The 12,793-nt window shown below is 42.4% G+C and overlaps 1 protein-coding gene across 1 annotated transcript in view; it reads right to left on the bottom strand.

Moving 5' to 3' along the window:
* The window catches only part of GMPS (guanine monophosphate synthase), a 50,198-nt gene that overhangs the window by 36,386 nt on the left and 1,019 nt on the right, over nucleotides 1–12,793 (bottom strand). The window contains exon 2 of the mRNA XM_061637113.1: nucleotides 893–1,074. Coding sequence (XP_061493097.1) covers nucleotides 893–1,074 — 182 coding nt within the window. The remainder of the gene's footprint in view (nucleotides 1–892; nucleotides 1,075–12,793) is intronic.

Genomic DNA, 12,793 nt, shown 5'->3' with positions numbered 1-12,793 from the left:
TGGGGCCTAAGTCATTTAGCACTTTAAACACCAGCGAGAACAGTTTAAACTTAGCCCAGAAACAAATGGGCAATCAGTGAGTCAAAAACACAGGTTACAGTGAAGGTTCTGGCCTAGCTTTCCTCCTCATACTAGTCTTCTGCCAGACAAGGGGAGCATCCAAACATTCAGTTCCCCCACCTTCATCCTCTAACAGTATAATCCTAGGAGAGGCTTCTATTTTTTTATTTATTTATTGCATTTGCATACCGCTCCATAGCTCTGTGGGCTGTTTACAACAATTAAAAGCATTAAAAGCAAATATACAAATTTAAAAACACATTTTTAAAAAGCAATTTAAAAACACATGCTAAAATGCCTGGAAGAGGAAAGTCTTGACCTGGCGCCAAAAAGATAACAGTGTTGGCGCCAGGCACACCTCGTCAAACAAATCATTCCATAATTTGGGAGCCACCACTGAGAATGCCCTCTCCCTTGTTGCCAGCCTTCCAGCTTCCCTCACAGTAGGTACCCGGAGGAGGGCCTTGGATGTTGAGCATAGTGTATGGGTGGGTTCGTGTCGGGAGAGGCATTCCATCAGGTATTGTGGTCCCAAGCTGTGTAAGGCTTTATAGGTTAAAACCAGCACCTTGAATCAAGCTCAGAAACATACAGTCAGCCAATGCAAGCAGGCCAGAATCAGTTTTATATGTTCAAACTGCCTGGTCCTTGTTACCAATCTGGCCACTGCATTTTGCACAAGCTGCAGTTTCTGAACCGTCTTCAAAGGTTCAGGGTAGTATGGCTGTAGATCATCCCTCACTATAGGTTCCAAAAATAAATTGACTGTAGGAAATTAAATAAAAATTCAGAACTTAAAACACAAACAAAATCAACACACTGATCATCTTACCGGAATCCCTGTTCTGTGATGGCAAAGGCAGGCGTTTCCAAAGGAAAGATCTCTGACTGGACAAACAGTTCCCTGACTCGGCGATCTATGACTTTCCCATACTGGGCTCCAGCATCGAGTATGACTACAGCTCCCTCATAGCGGCACAGGCCATCCTTGAGATCTTCTCCAGCATTCTCCAACTGTGAACATTATTTGCACACTTTTATCAAACAGATCACCAGTACAGAGCAAGAACAAAATATCAAACCACTTAAAGAAGAAGAAGTAGGGAAGTTAATCATTAAACTCTTGGTATGGGAAGTCTCTTGGAATAATCAAGAAAGCACTGTAAACAAAACTCTTACTAAAGCATTGTATAGTAAATTTAGGAGAAACACTTTGCATTAGTGAAGTTTAGCAGATACTGTTTATTAAGGAATGCAGGCACAAAGTTGATAGTTCCAGACCCCTTCCTAGGGCTCCAGCACTACGTCCTGATCGACCAGTCCAAGACCCTGAATAACAGGGATTATTAAAGTCACATACATCAAGTCTGAAGCACACTTTTACTTCTTAGTCAACATATGGAAAAGAAAAAGTTTCTTCTTGCACAAAACTAATTCTACATAATCCCTCACTACATTATGTCTTGTAGTCAGACTTCTCTAATGTATACAGATCTTAGCAGGTATCACTGCAGTGAAGAGAGGAATCAACTTCTGCTTAAACTAGATTTATATTTATTAGTTGTTGCTTTTTTCAGAAAAGTGGAACTCAAAGCAACTTACAAAAACAAACATCAAAAACAAGTGTGAAACAAGGACAAAAACAACCTAAAATACACAAACATATATAAAAACAGATGCATTTGAACCCCATCCCACTAGCAAATAAGCAAGAAATTAAGGTCCAAATGCCTGGGAGAACAAGAATGTTTTTGCCTGGTGCCTAAAAGCAGATAGTGATGGCACCAAGCATGCTTCCCTAGGGGAGAGCATCATATAAATGGGAAGCCACCACTGAGAAGGCCCATTCTTGTGTTACCACCCTCCATACCTCCCTTGAGGGAAGAATACGGAGAAGGGCCTCAGATGAAGAACACAGAATCCCAGTTGGTTCATGTGGTCCATGAAGTATTAATAATAATAATAATAAAAAAAATTATTTAATTAAGTCGCCCATATGTCCGCCTAAACGGACACTCTGGGCAACGTACACAATATAAAAACAATATAAAAACATATACATAGAGCAAGTTACAATATTAACAGCAATTCATCTAACCATCCTTCAGTAATACAATATAAAAGCCTAACCCACCCCAGAAATCCCGTAGGCCTGCCTGAACAGCCAGGTCTTTAAAGCTTGGCGAAAAGCCATCAGGGAGGAGGCGTGACGAAGGTCAAAAGGAAGCAAGTTCCAGAGGGTGGGGGCCACGATCGAAAAGGCCCTCTCTCTGGTCCACACCAGTCTAGCTGTTTTCACCGGTGGGACCGAGAGAAGGTCTTGTGAGGCTGATCTTGTTTGGTGGCATATTTGGTGATACTGGAGGCGTTCCTTCAGATAGACTGGGCCGGAACCGTATAGGGTTTTAAAGGTTAGTACCAACACCTTGAATTGGGCCCGGTACACAACTGGCAACCAGTGTAACTCCATCAACACTGGGGTAACGTGGTCCCGGCGACGGCTCTGCTTTATTAAGCGTGCCGCCGCATTCTGTACCAGTTGTAATTTCCGGATCGTGTTCAGGGGTAACCCCACGTAGAGCGCATTACAATAGTCTAATCGAGAGGAGACCAGGGCATGTATCACTCGTGGGAGCAGGTGTAGAGCAAGGTAGGGAAGCAGCCTTTGTACCAGATGAAGTTGGTACCAAGCTGCCCGGCTCACTGCAGAAACCTGAGCCTCCATAGACAGCTGGGAGTCCAAAATGACCCCTAGGCTGAGGACCTGGTCTTTCAGGGGTAATTTCACCCCATTAAGTACCAGGTCAAAATTTCCCAGCCTTCTTTTATCCCCCACTAGTAACACCTCGGTCTTGTCGGGGTTTAGCTTCAGCCTGTTCTCTCCCATCCATCCACTTACGGACTCCAGGCAATTGGACAAGGTATCCACAGCCAATTCTGGTGAGGATTTAAATGAGAGATAGAGCTGCGTGTCATCCGCATATTGGTGACACTGCAGCCCAAAACTCCTGATGATGGCTCCCAGCGGTTTCATATAAATGTTGAATAGCATGGGGGAGAGGATAGAGCCCTGTGGCACGCCGCAGTTGAGGGGCCAAGGGTCTGAAACCTCATCCCCCAACGCTACCCGTTGGTATCTGCTGGAGAGATAGGAACGGAACCGCCGTAAAACAGTGCCTCCTATTCCCAACCCCTCCAGCCAACTTAACAGGATACCGTGGTCAACGGTATCGAAAGCCGCTGAGAGATCCAGGAGGACGAGGAAAGTGTGTTCTCCCCTATCCAACGCCCTCCTCATATTATCCACCAGAGCGACCAAGGCTGTTTCAGTTCCGTGTCTTGATCTGGGGTCTTGATCTGCATAAGGCTTTATAGGTCAAAACCAGGACTTTGAACTGGGCTCAGAAACAAATTGGTGGCCCGTGATATTTGGCCATGAAGTAGAATATGTATCTTAAATCTTAATAGCTTTACACCACACATTTGTAACATGCAAGCAGCTGGGTTTTCTTTCTTGCTTGCTATAGCTGGGAGCAGCATCTAGTAATGGAAGTAGTAACACTTTCATGGGAGAAGATGGGGAAGGTTGCCCAAATGTAAGCTTTTAAATAGCCACTCATCTCAGGCAAGAATATGCTGCTTACAGGTGAGCAGGTTGGGAAGTTTTAACAAATGGGAATGTGTTCTTTATCAGGCTAAGAGCCACACCACAGTAAATGACTAACATTGGTTGCATGGACAGGTAAGCTAATAAAATATTCTATATTCTAGAAAATTTCATGGATGTGTCTGCAAGTCTGACTCTGGTTGACCATAGTTGTGCCCACAAATGCACAAGTGGCACTTATGAAGGAAATCAATGGGGCACCTTTCATACACATAGGTTTGCCAACACAGTATTACATCACTGCACTGTATGGCACAGGATGACCTAAGCATATTTCCACAACTCCCACCAATGTAGTAAAACTTAATGGTGTTTCAAATCATGTCAGAACTGCAATGTAAACCTTTCAGGACTTGTCTATACTCTTGGTATAACTAAAGCAAAGGATAAGCATCAGTGCATCTCTTTATAGCATGAAAGCTACCTACAAAAAAAACTTGCAAGCAAGTTTAATTTCAACAAAACACTATATATATACTCATTAATAAATTTGGAAAGCCAAAGTCTGGTTGCAATCAGAAGATAAGTCGCATTACTTTATATTGTGCAACACTAATATGCCTTTTCTCCTGAAACATAGCCAAGCTACAGTTGAGCCTTAACCTCTGTTTGCTGTAATTCAATTAAACATCAACTGATTCAATGGGTCTTGATGGGAAAGGAGGAATAACACACAGTGATCCACCCATGAACCACTGATTATGCCATGTAATGATAAAATTCTTTCTAGCACAATACCTCATGTTCAGAGGAAACACCACCCTGACATCAACAGAGGATTAGAGCCAAGCTAGATTTATGGCCAAGTTCTATGTGAACCTAGACAAGACAGACCACCCCATGTGCGCCCACTCAAGTGCATTGATCTGCAGAACTGGCCCTGTTACAGGTGCTACATAACACTTGTTCCACACTTGGAAGAAATCATTATTTTAGTGTGGCAGCACCTACTCTTTGGAACTCCCTGCCTATTGACATCAAGTAGACATCTTTGCTGTATTCCTTCCAGCAACTCCTTAAAACATTTTTGTTTGGGCAAGCCTATCCAGACACATATAGATGTTGATGTGTTTAAATCTTTTTAGTCTGATGCTGTTTTAATTGTTTTAAAAATGTTTTAGTTACTTGTTTTTAACTGTTTTATTGATAATTTTAATGTTTTTTGTAAACCTCTTAGAGGCTTTTTCCAATCAAGAGATATATAAATTTTGTTAAATAAATAAAGATCCCCAAGATCAATGGCTGAGCTTGAGAAGCTGCAGACTGAAACACAGCATGCTGAAGGTACTGTTCTGTTGACTAGATACACACAAGTATTTTATACTAGCCCCGGCCAACCTAGAGGCTTCTTGCTGCCTAAGCATTCCAGGTGCCCATGTTGCATATGTTTCTTTGTGCACCTGAGGCCTGACCAACACAGTCTATTGTAACTCACTTAGGTGCCAGCCTAGTCACAGTACTCATAGCTCAAGTTCTAATGTCCCAGGGCATGTCATTTTTCAATAAGCAATCATTCTGGATTTTGGAAATCTAGAACACTATGCTTTGTTCCATGCATACTTTTCAAGAGGAGTGGAATGAACACCAAATTAAAATCTATCAGTCAGTCATGAACATAATCATTGCACTCAAATCAACGTGAATTATAAGAGTGCAATCTGATACAAGATTACAGGTTTTTAACTGGGTGTTAAGGCAATCTTATAACAAGTGTATATAGGACTATAGCTGTCTTAAGGCAAAAGTTACAGAGGATATAGACAGCAATATCTTTAGGGTTTAAAGGTTACAGTTTTTATGTACTGCATCCATTTTATGCATACTTTCAAAACAAAATACAGAAGGGTCTTCTGCCACACAAGCACAAACAGAATTTTTAAAGGGGAATATATTGAGGGAAGAAGTATATTTTTCTACCTCTGTGTAGTAAATTTATGAGAACCATTTCTACACCGGCTTTCCACTACTAATGTAGCATTCAATGTGGCTAACAACATTCTAGAAAAATTATTTCCTTTCTCCCTTCTGATAATCTCCTCCCACACTCATGGTCTCCCTCCTTAATACTAACTATGGTTACCATTACAACTGCACCAAACTAAACTCTAACCATAGGCTGAAGCCACTGAATTCAGGCTCTTGATAAAACAAGGTATGGCTAGGGTCTGACCTGTGAACTGCCCAGAGAACTTTTTGTTAACAGGCAGTATACAGTAGAAATGTTGTACATACACGTACACGTACACACGCGCGCGCACACACACACACACACACACACACACAGTGGAGGCATACAACTCACCACAGTTAACAGAAGGGAGGGGATGTGGGCAGGAGAGAAGAGGAGAAGGAATGAAATAGACTGAAGGGCACACCTGTCCTCTTTGCCATAGTTATGGGATTGGGAAAGTTACAAGTCCAGTGAGCCAACAAAACACCAGTGTTATATCTCATCAGTACACATGATCAAAGTTTAACAAGAACGTTTTGCCACTGAATTACTCAAGGAGAAATCTCTTCTGTCCGGCAATTCAGTTCCATTTCTCATCTTGCCATTGTGGAAATGAGACCTGTGGAAGCACCCTTAGAGTACACTCCCAATTCTTCCTCCATTGCATCCACAGCTTGAAGTTTAGTCCTGGCTTGAACTTTCCTGCCCCCTGATGTCATATATGATGCCAGGCCCAGGAAAGGTGGCTACAGTTCCCCCAAATCGTCTGGTGGGCCAATATTTGAGGCCTGGCAGGCCTAATTAGGTCTGTGAGCTGGAGGTTCCCCCCTACAATTAAATGTAAAGGGGCAAAACTATTGCTGCTTTTAAAGGTAAGATTGCTTACAGGAGGTTGACGCTATGGGTTATATTTATCAGGCATTGGTGAGTCGAAAGTTGCCTTTTATTCAGGTTCACCACTGAATAAATTGTTAAGTCGTGTCACGATACGATCATGTGAATCCACTCTAAGTGAATCCACAGAGGACTGTGGTCATTAGCTGCAATAGTAGGTTTCCATACAGCAAATAGCTTCAAATACAGCTGAAATTACATAAAGGGGAAATCATTAACGAGCTAAGAACATTTGAATCAGAAACCTTCATTTAGGAAAGAACACTGTGATGGTAGACAAGGAGGTCAGAATAAAATCACAATAGGCCCTTTTCATTCCTTTCAAGCTCTCAGATTGTGTTGACTAATTTAAATCACAGGAGTCTATGCTGACAGAGATCTTCTCATTCATGAGGTCTGCTGTTATCTGTGACTGATCAGCCAAATAAACCAATTACATGATGAAAATTTTTAAAGTCATCTCATGATTTGCTTTGCTAGCCGTTTCCAAGAACTGTATAAGTTTTAGAGATCTTGAATACCAAACAATGAAATAAAGATTAGAGAGCAATCTTACGCTAGCCTAACCAGCGAAAGGAACCCCTTCTTTGCTTTCATGCTGAAACACTCAGAACACCAGGACTGGTTTAGCAAAATTCACTGGTGTTGTTGCACTTGGGGGGAGGGAGAGGGGTGGGGGAGGGAGAGGAGTGGGGGAGGGAAAGAGAGACATGTGTGGCACATGCATGCTAAGTAAGAGACAAGGAAAGTGTGTGTGAGGTGGGATAAAAGTCATCAAATAAATTATTACCATGTTCTAGGGATATAAAAATAGGCTTTCCTTGGGAAGTCCGGGGGAGACAATCTGGAAGAGGTCATTCTCTATAACAACCCCTAAGCTATGGAATTCCCTCCCCACAGAGGTGCACCTGGCACCTTCACTGAATACAGTTTGTTCTAGGTTGAAGGCACACTTCTTTACCGTGGTCTTTTGACACATAAGATATGTATTCTTCGAATGGAGATGGTTTTAACTGATTTTTACATTCTTGTAAACCACTCTGGGAACTTACACAGAAAGAAAAGTAAGAAATCAAATCGTTATTACTACTATACTGTAGACTTATCCTCCAACATTATTTTGCACTGAAAAATGGATATTGCAAGGGAATTTAAATACCATTTTCCCTGTGGTGAAAAAAGCTTTTGCTGTGGAAGAGACAGATAGGGTAGGACTGCCCAAGTAAAAGTGGGATTTCTTCAATTATCAACCACAGACCTGTGAAGATCAGCTATAGATTGGTTTGGATCCTCTCACCACAATATGCTCAGAATCAGTACTCAGAGCTGATTAACAATTTAAGACAGATTCCCAGCATTAATGGAAGTCCTTTCTATGCGTTTTACACATATGCTCACTCAACTCAATTCAGAGATACCAAACTTCATAAAGATTTCTCCTCCTGCCCTTTTATTTTTAAATTGGGGGAATATTAACCCAGAGAAGATAAGGATGGATAGGGAAGACCATTCACACAGGAGCAGTTCTCTGTGTCTAATGCATCTTCCCACAGCCAAACTCCTAGATTTGCTTTTCATAAGGTAAATCCACTGGTTATTTACCTCATCAACATGATATGGAGGATATTTCTTATATGTCTCCTACAGAGTGATAGCTATGTATTTATCTTACCATAATGACCGAGTTGTCAAACCTGTCACCTGACAAGGCTTGGTCATTAAAAAATGTTTGCAGAGTAGAACTGACCAGATGAAGCAAGTGGGAAATTGTTTTACTATCAAAGGTGAACATGGGAATGGGGCCTCAATAAAAAAAAATTTTTTTTAAGTCTCCCCAAGTGCATTAGTCCTCACTCACTCATCCAGGACAACAGATTCCCCTGCAGCTACAGCTGATCAAGGTTAACTGAACTTCCCTAACACAAGGGGGCCTGGATAGAGGGGGAAATAGGATATCTTCATCAGCGCACATTATAACAGGCTTTCCCAACCTTGTGTCCTCTAGATGTCTTGGAGTTCAGCTCTCATTGGCCTCAGCCAGCATGGTCAATGCTCAGGCAATGACAGGAGCTACAGTCATGTTTAACTGTGAGAATGAGAAATGCCACTAGGGCTTCACTGAGTTCATGACCCCATTGGCTGAACTAACATTTGGTTCCTATGTATTGTCAGGGAAGGGCAACTGTGACCCTCCAGATGCTGCTGGGATTCCAGCTCCCAACAGCCCCAGCTGGCATCACCAATGGTCAGGGATGGTGGAAGTTGTGCTCCAGTAACATATGGAAGGCACCAGGTTGGGGAAGGCTGCATTATATACCAAATGGGTACTCAAACTCCAAGTTCACAAAAATACAGGGGAGACATCATGGAGAAAGCCAACAAACATCTGGAATGCCTTAGAAAGACATACCACCCACTGGAAGTTATGAAGGAAGTGGGGAGCACCCTAGAGTCAGACAGGATAGCGCTTGTTAGTGGGCTTAGAACAGGCACTGTAAGGTAACACCTTGTTCATCCTCTCTTCCTGCCATGAAGCATTTAGAAGATCCAAGCATTACCAGCCATGCAGCTGGTAGCACATTGGCTTTATAATATGTTATACCACATGCATATTTTTCAGAGGCAAGAGGGAAGGCTGCATTCCCATGCAAAGTTAGGCACATGACCAACCACCGACCCTGCTGATTTCAATGGGTCTACTTAACTCTGCACAGCATCAGGCTACAAGTAACTTAACTGAATGGGACTGCATGGGCCAAAAACAACACTTTCTGGGCTGAACAAACTGCACCTGCAAAAACAAACGAAAAGGAAGACACCTCTCCAGAAGAGAATGCAAAACCTCATATAAAGCCCCAAATTGACAGAAGATCTGCACAACAAGTAATGTTCAACACTTCCTTATACAGACATAGAGGCTAGGGAGCCATCTAGTAAGATAACAGCCTCATATTCTAACATCATCATGGGTGGGCTGTTTCCTGCTACCCACCACCCCCTGCCTTTGGAAGTCTTGTAAAAAGCTGCTGCAGGAGTGGGACTGCGAGTAGTATCATGGGTGGGGTGTTCCTAGGGGCAACGCTGAAACTGTTTAATTCCCTTTTACTTTTGCTATGTTGCCAGGAAGTGTAATGTTGCCTGTTAACAGGTATAATGTTGTTATATTTATAGCAGTGAAAAGGGTTTTGTGTTTACTGTAATATTTGCTGTTATACTACTGTTTTATTATTTTTGTCATTATGAAATCGTTTTTGTATTTGTGGTTCAGTTTTAAGTAAGGCGCTTTAAGCACATTTTTTTGTGGAAAGGCAGCATACAAATAAAATGATGATATTCTGGGGCATCTTGCTGAGTACAGAACAGCTTCTCAGAATTATTTATTTGGACATTATATTTAAACAAAACAAAATTAGGCTCAAGCTGCAAGACTTATCGCGATGAACCTGCAAAACCTCAAGAACTGAAAGTGCAAGGAAAGAGTAGCTGAAACTGTGAAAGTACTTTGAAGCAATTATTTGTATGGAAAAATAAGAAAGCACAGCTGCATAATGCAGAAAGTTTCCAATTAAAAGTATATGATTAGACACAGCTGGTATTAGTTAGCTGTGCACCATATACTCTGCAGTCTCTCTTTCTCACTCACACACATTTATTTTACTCAATCACCCTAAGTGGCAAATTTAGGGGGGTTATGTGAGCTACACAACCACATTTTTTGTGTCCCTGACAAAATGGCCAGCCAGATCAGAAGTGGGATGCTGCTGCAAGCAGAGAAGTCTATAACAGAAGCATGACACTTAAAAACAGCCAATGCCAGCATCTGGGAACAAATACTCACTGGGGTAACCTACTGACAATACGCAACAACTCTACTGAAAGCTTTGTATTGGCTGCCAATTTGCTACCGAGCTAGATTCAAAGTTTTACTACTGGCGCATAAAGCCCTAAATGCTTCTGAACAGGGTACCTGAGAAGCCTGCATCCCACTTCAGCCACTTAGATGTGTGGGTGAAGACTTGTTAACAGTGCCACATGTCACTGCAGTAAAGCATGCTGTGACTTGGGCATGTCTTTTAGCACTGGGTGGTGCCAGTTCTCTGGAATTCTCTTGCCTCAGAGCAAAACTACCCCCAACATTGTGGTATTTGTGATGTCTGCTGAAAGCTTTGCTTTTGTCCCAAGCTTTCCCAAATTAGTCTATTTTACTTCTGCAGTTTTTAATGCTTGTTGATTTTTACGTGTTAATGCAGTCACATTTTCTGTATTAGGTTTTATATTCCATTTCTGTACACTGCTCAGGTATCCCCCGAATGCAGAGCAGCTTATACACTCTGAAATAAAAGATGTCTCCTCCATACAACGGATACCTATAATTTGAAACACCTTGCCCCTGCTCCAACATGGCACGGCACAAAAAATATTCATGTCACTCTGACGTCCTTATTTCCTCTGTTTCTTTGACATCTATATATAAAGGCCGTGAGGAAGGAGAGAACTTCCTACAATTCTTTAAGCTCCTTTGAATGCTGCAGAAAAGACTAGTCTAATTCCAGCAAAATTATTCCTGTTTTTGATCTGTCCTTACTCTCTAGAGTCTAGACTATGACATGAAAGCCCATTAGTTGGTATGTGATGCAGACTATATACACCCAGGGTGGTTCTTTCTGGGAAAGATTTGTTCTTACTGTAACTATAACTAATGCTTATTCCAGGGATGTGGAACCTTGCAGCCCTCCAGATGCTGCTGAACTACGACTCCTATCATCCCTGACCATTATTCATGCTGGCTGCTGCTAATGGGAGTTGGATTCCAACAACTTCAGGAGGGCCAATTTCCCCATCCCCAATTTAGTTGAACAACCAGAAAAGGGTAGTCCAAGGAAAAAAGATTAAGACCCTGTGATTCACTCTAGGTAGGAAGGGCAAAAAGGATTCTGGCTATTTTACCCACTGATCAGTACAGTAGCATATTACAAATCTAGTAGAATGTGTGTGGCTAAACCAAACCCACAAAGTTTTCTCTAACAGGACAAGGGGCATAAAGTCTGAGCCAGACATAAGCGATGCCAATCAGCTTACCACGTTTACATACAACATTCCCTGCTACTATTTTCGTAAATGCACCCATTTTTAGAAAGATCTGAAACTGCAAAATACTGGAGCACATCATTCCTCTGGTAGAATATTAACTTCCTTGCTTTTAAATCAGAGCTAACTTTGCCCAGACATAAAGAACATACAGTATTTAGGAATCAGAAGTGTGTGTGACACACTGTAACATATTGGCAGTATCTAAATGTAAAGGGGGGGTATTCCTTTTAGTTGACATGGAAGAGAATGTGCTACAGTTAAAAACTTTGTGGGGGGTAGCAGGGAGCAACCATCAGACAACACAGAAGCAATCTGGTCACACAGCTCAATTACAAGTGAAACCGCCCAAAGATGAATTAGCTGAGTTGTTTCATTACACCTCATCCCATGCTCAACAAGCAGGAAAAAGGAAGCAAGCAATTCCTCCAAGAACGTAGCAGTACTGGCACTTCTCTTTCAGAATAAGCATTCTTTCAAACACTCCTGTTCTCAGAATTACTTGAACAGATTAGACACACTTCACAGACGAGCATGCACCCAAAAAGTAAGTGGTGTGTGCATGGGGGGGGGGAGAGCAAGGCTTTCTACCATCCCCACAAGCAGAGTTGAAGGGATGTTAAGAGAACTTATGCACACTGCACAAATATGAACATGCTGCCAAAAAGCCCTCTTTAGAGTGGGTGAGCCTCTCGCATCACCACACTTCTCAAACATTGTTTTGGAGGAAGAACCCACTTTTCTTCTTCTTAGCCTGCACACACACACACACTAATATCGCCCCCCCTTTGCAGGTGGGGCAACTAACCCATTAACAAGCACCTGACATTTCTGTGCTTATGGGGCAGGACCCCTTTAAAAAAGAACCAGACTACCACAACGGTTCCCTGTCTCTCTCTCCCCCCCCCCCGAAACTCCAGCCCACTATGTCAGCGACATAGAAGCTGATCGCCTTTCTTTTACCATTATGAGAGAGGTGGGGGAAAAGGGAGAGACAGACAGGCCCTCACTGCCAGGCAAGCAAGGAGCAGCAGCCCATGTGGGACAAGTGGCAGCAGGAACGTGCCTAGAGGGAAAAGGGAGGGACTACCAAGCGGCAGACTTCGGGGCCGGGCGTTTGCTTACCTCCTTCC

This window comes from Rhineura floridana, chromosome 7 (genome assembly GCF_030035675.1).
Source record: "Rhineura floridana isolate rRhiFlo1 chromosome 7, rRhiFlo1.hap2, whole genome shotgun sequence".
Classification (NCBI taxonomy): domain Eukaryota; kingdom Metazoa; phylum Chordata; class Lepidosauria; order Squamata; family Rhineuridae; genus Rhineura; species Rhineura floridana.
The sequence above is the reverse complement of the archived record's forward strand: the minus strand, read 5'-3'. Positions and strand labels throughout refer to the sequence as shown.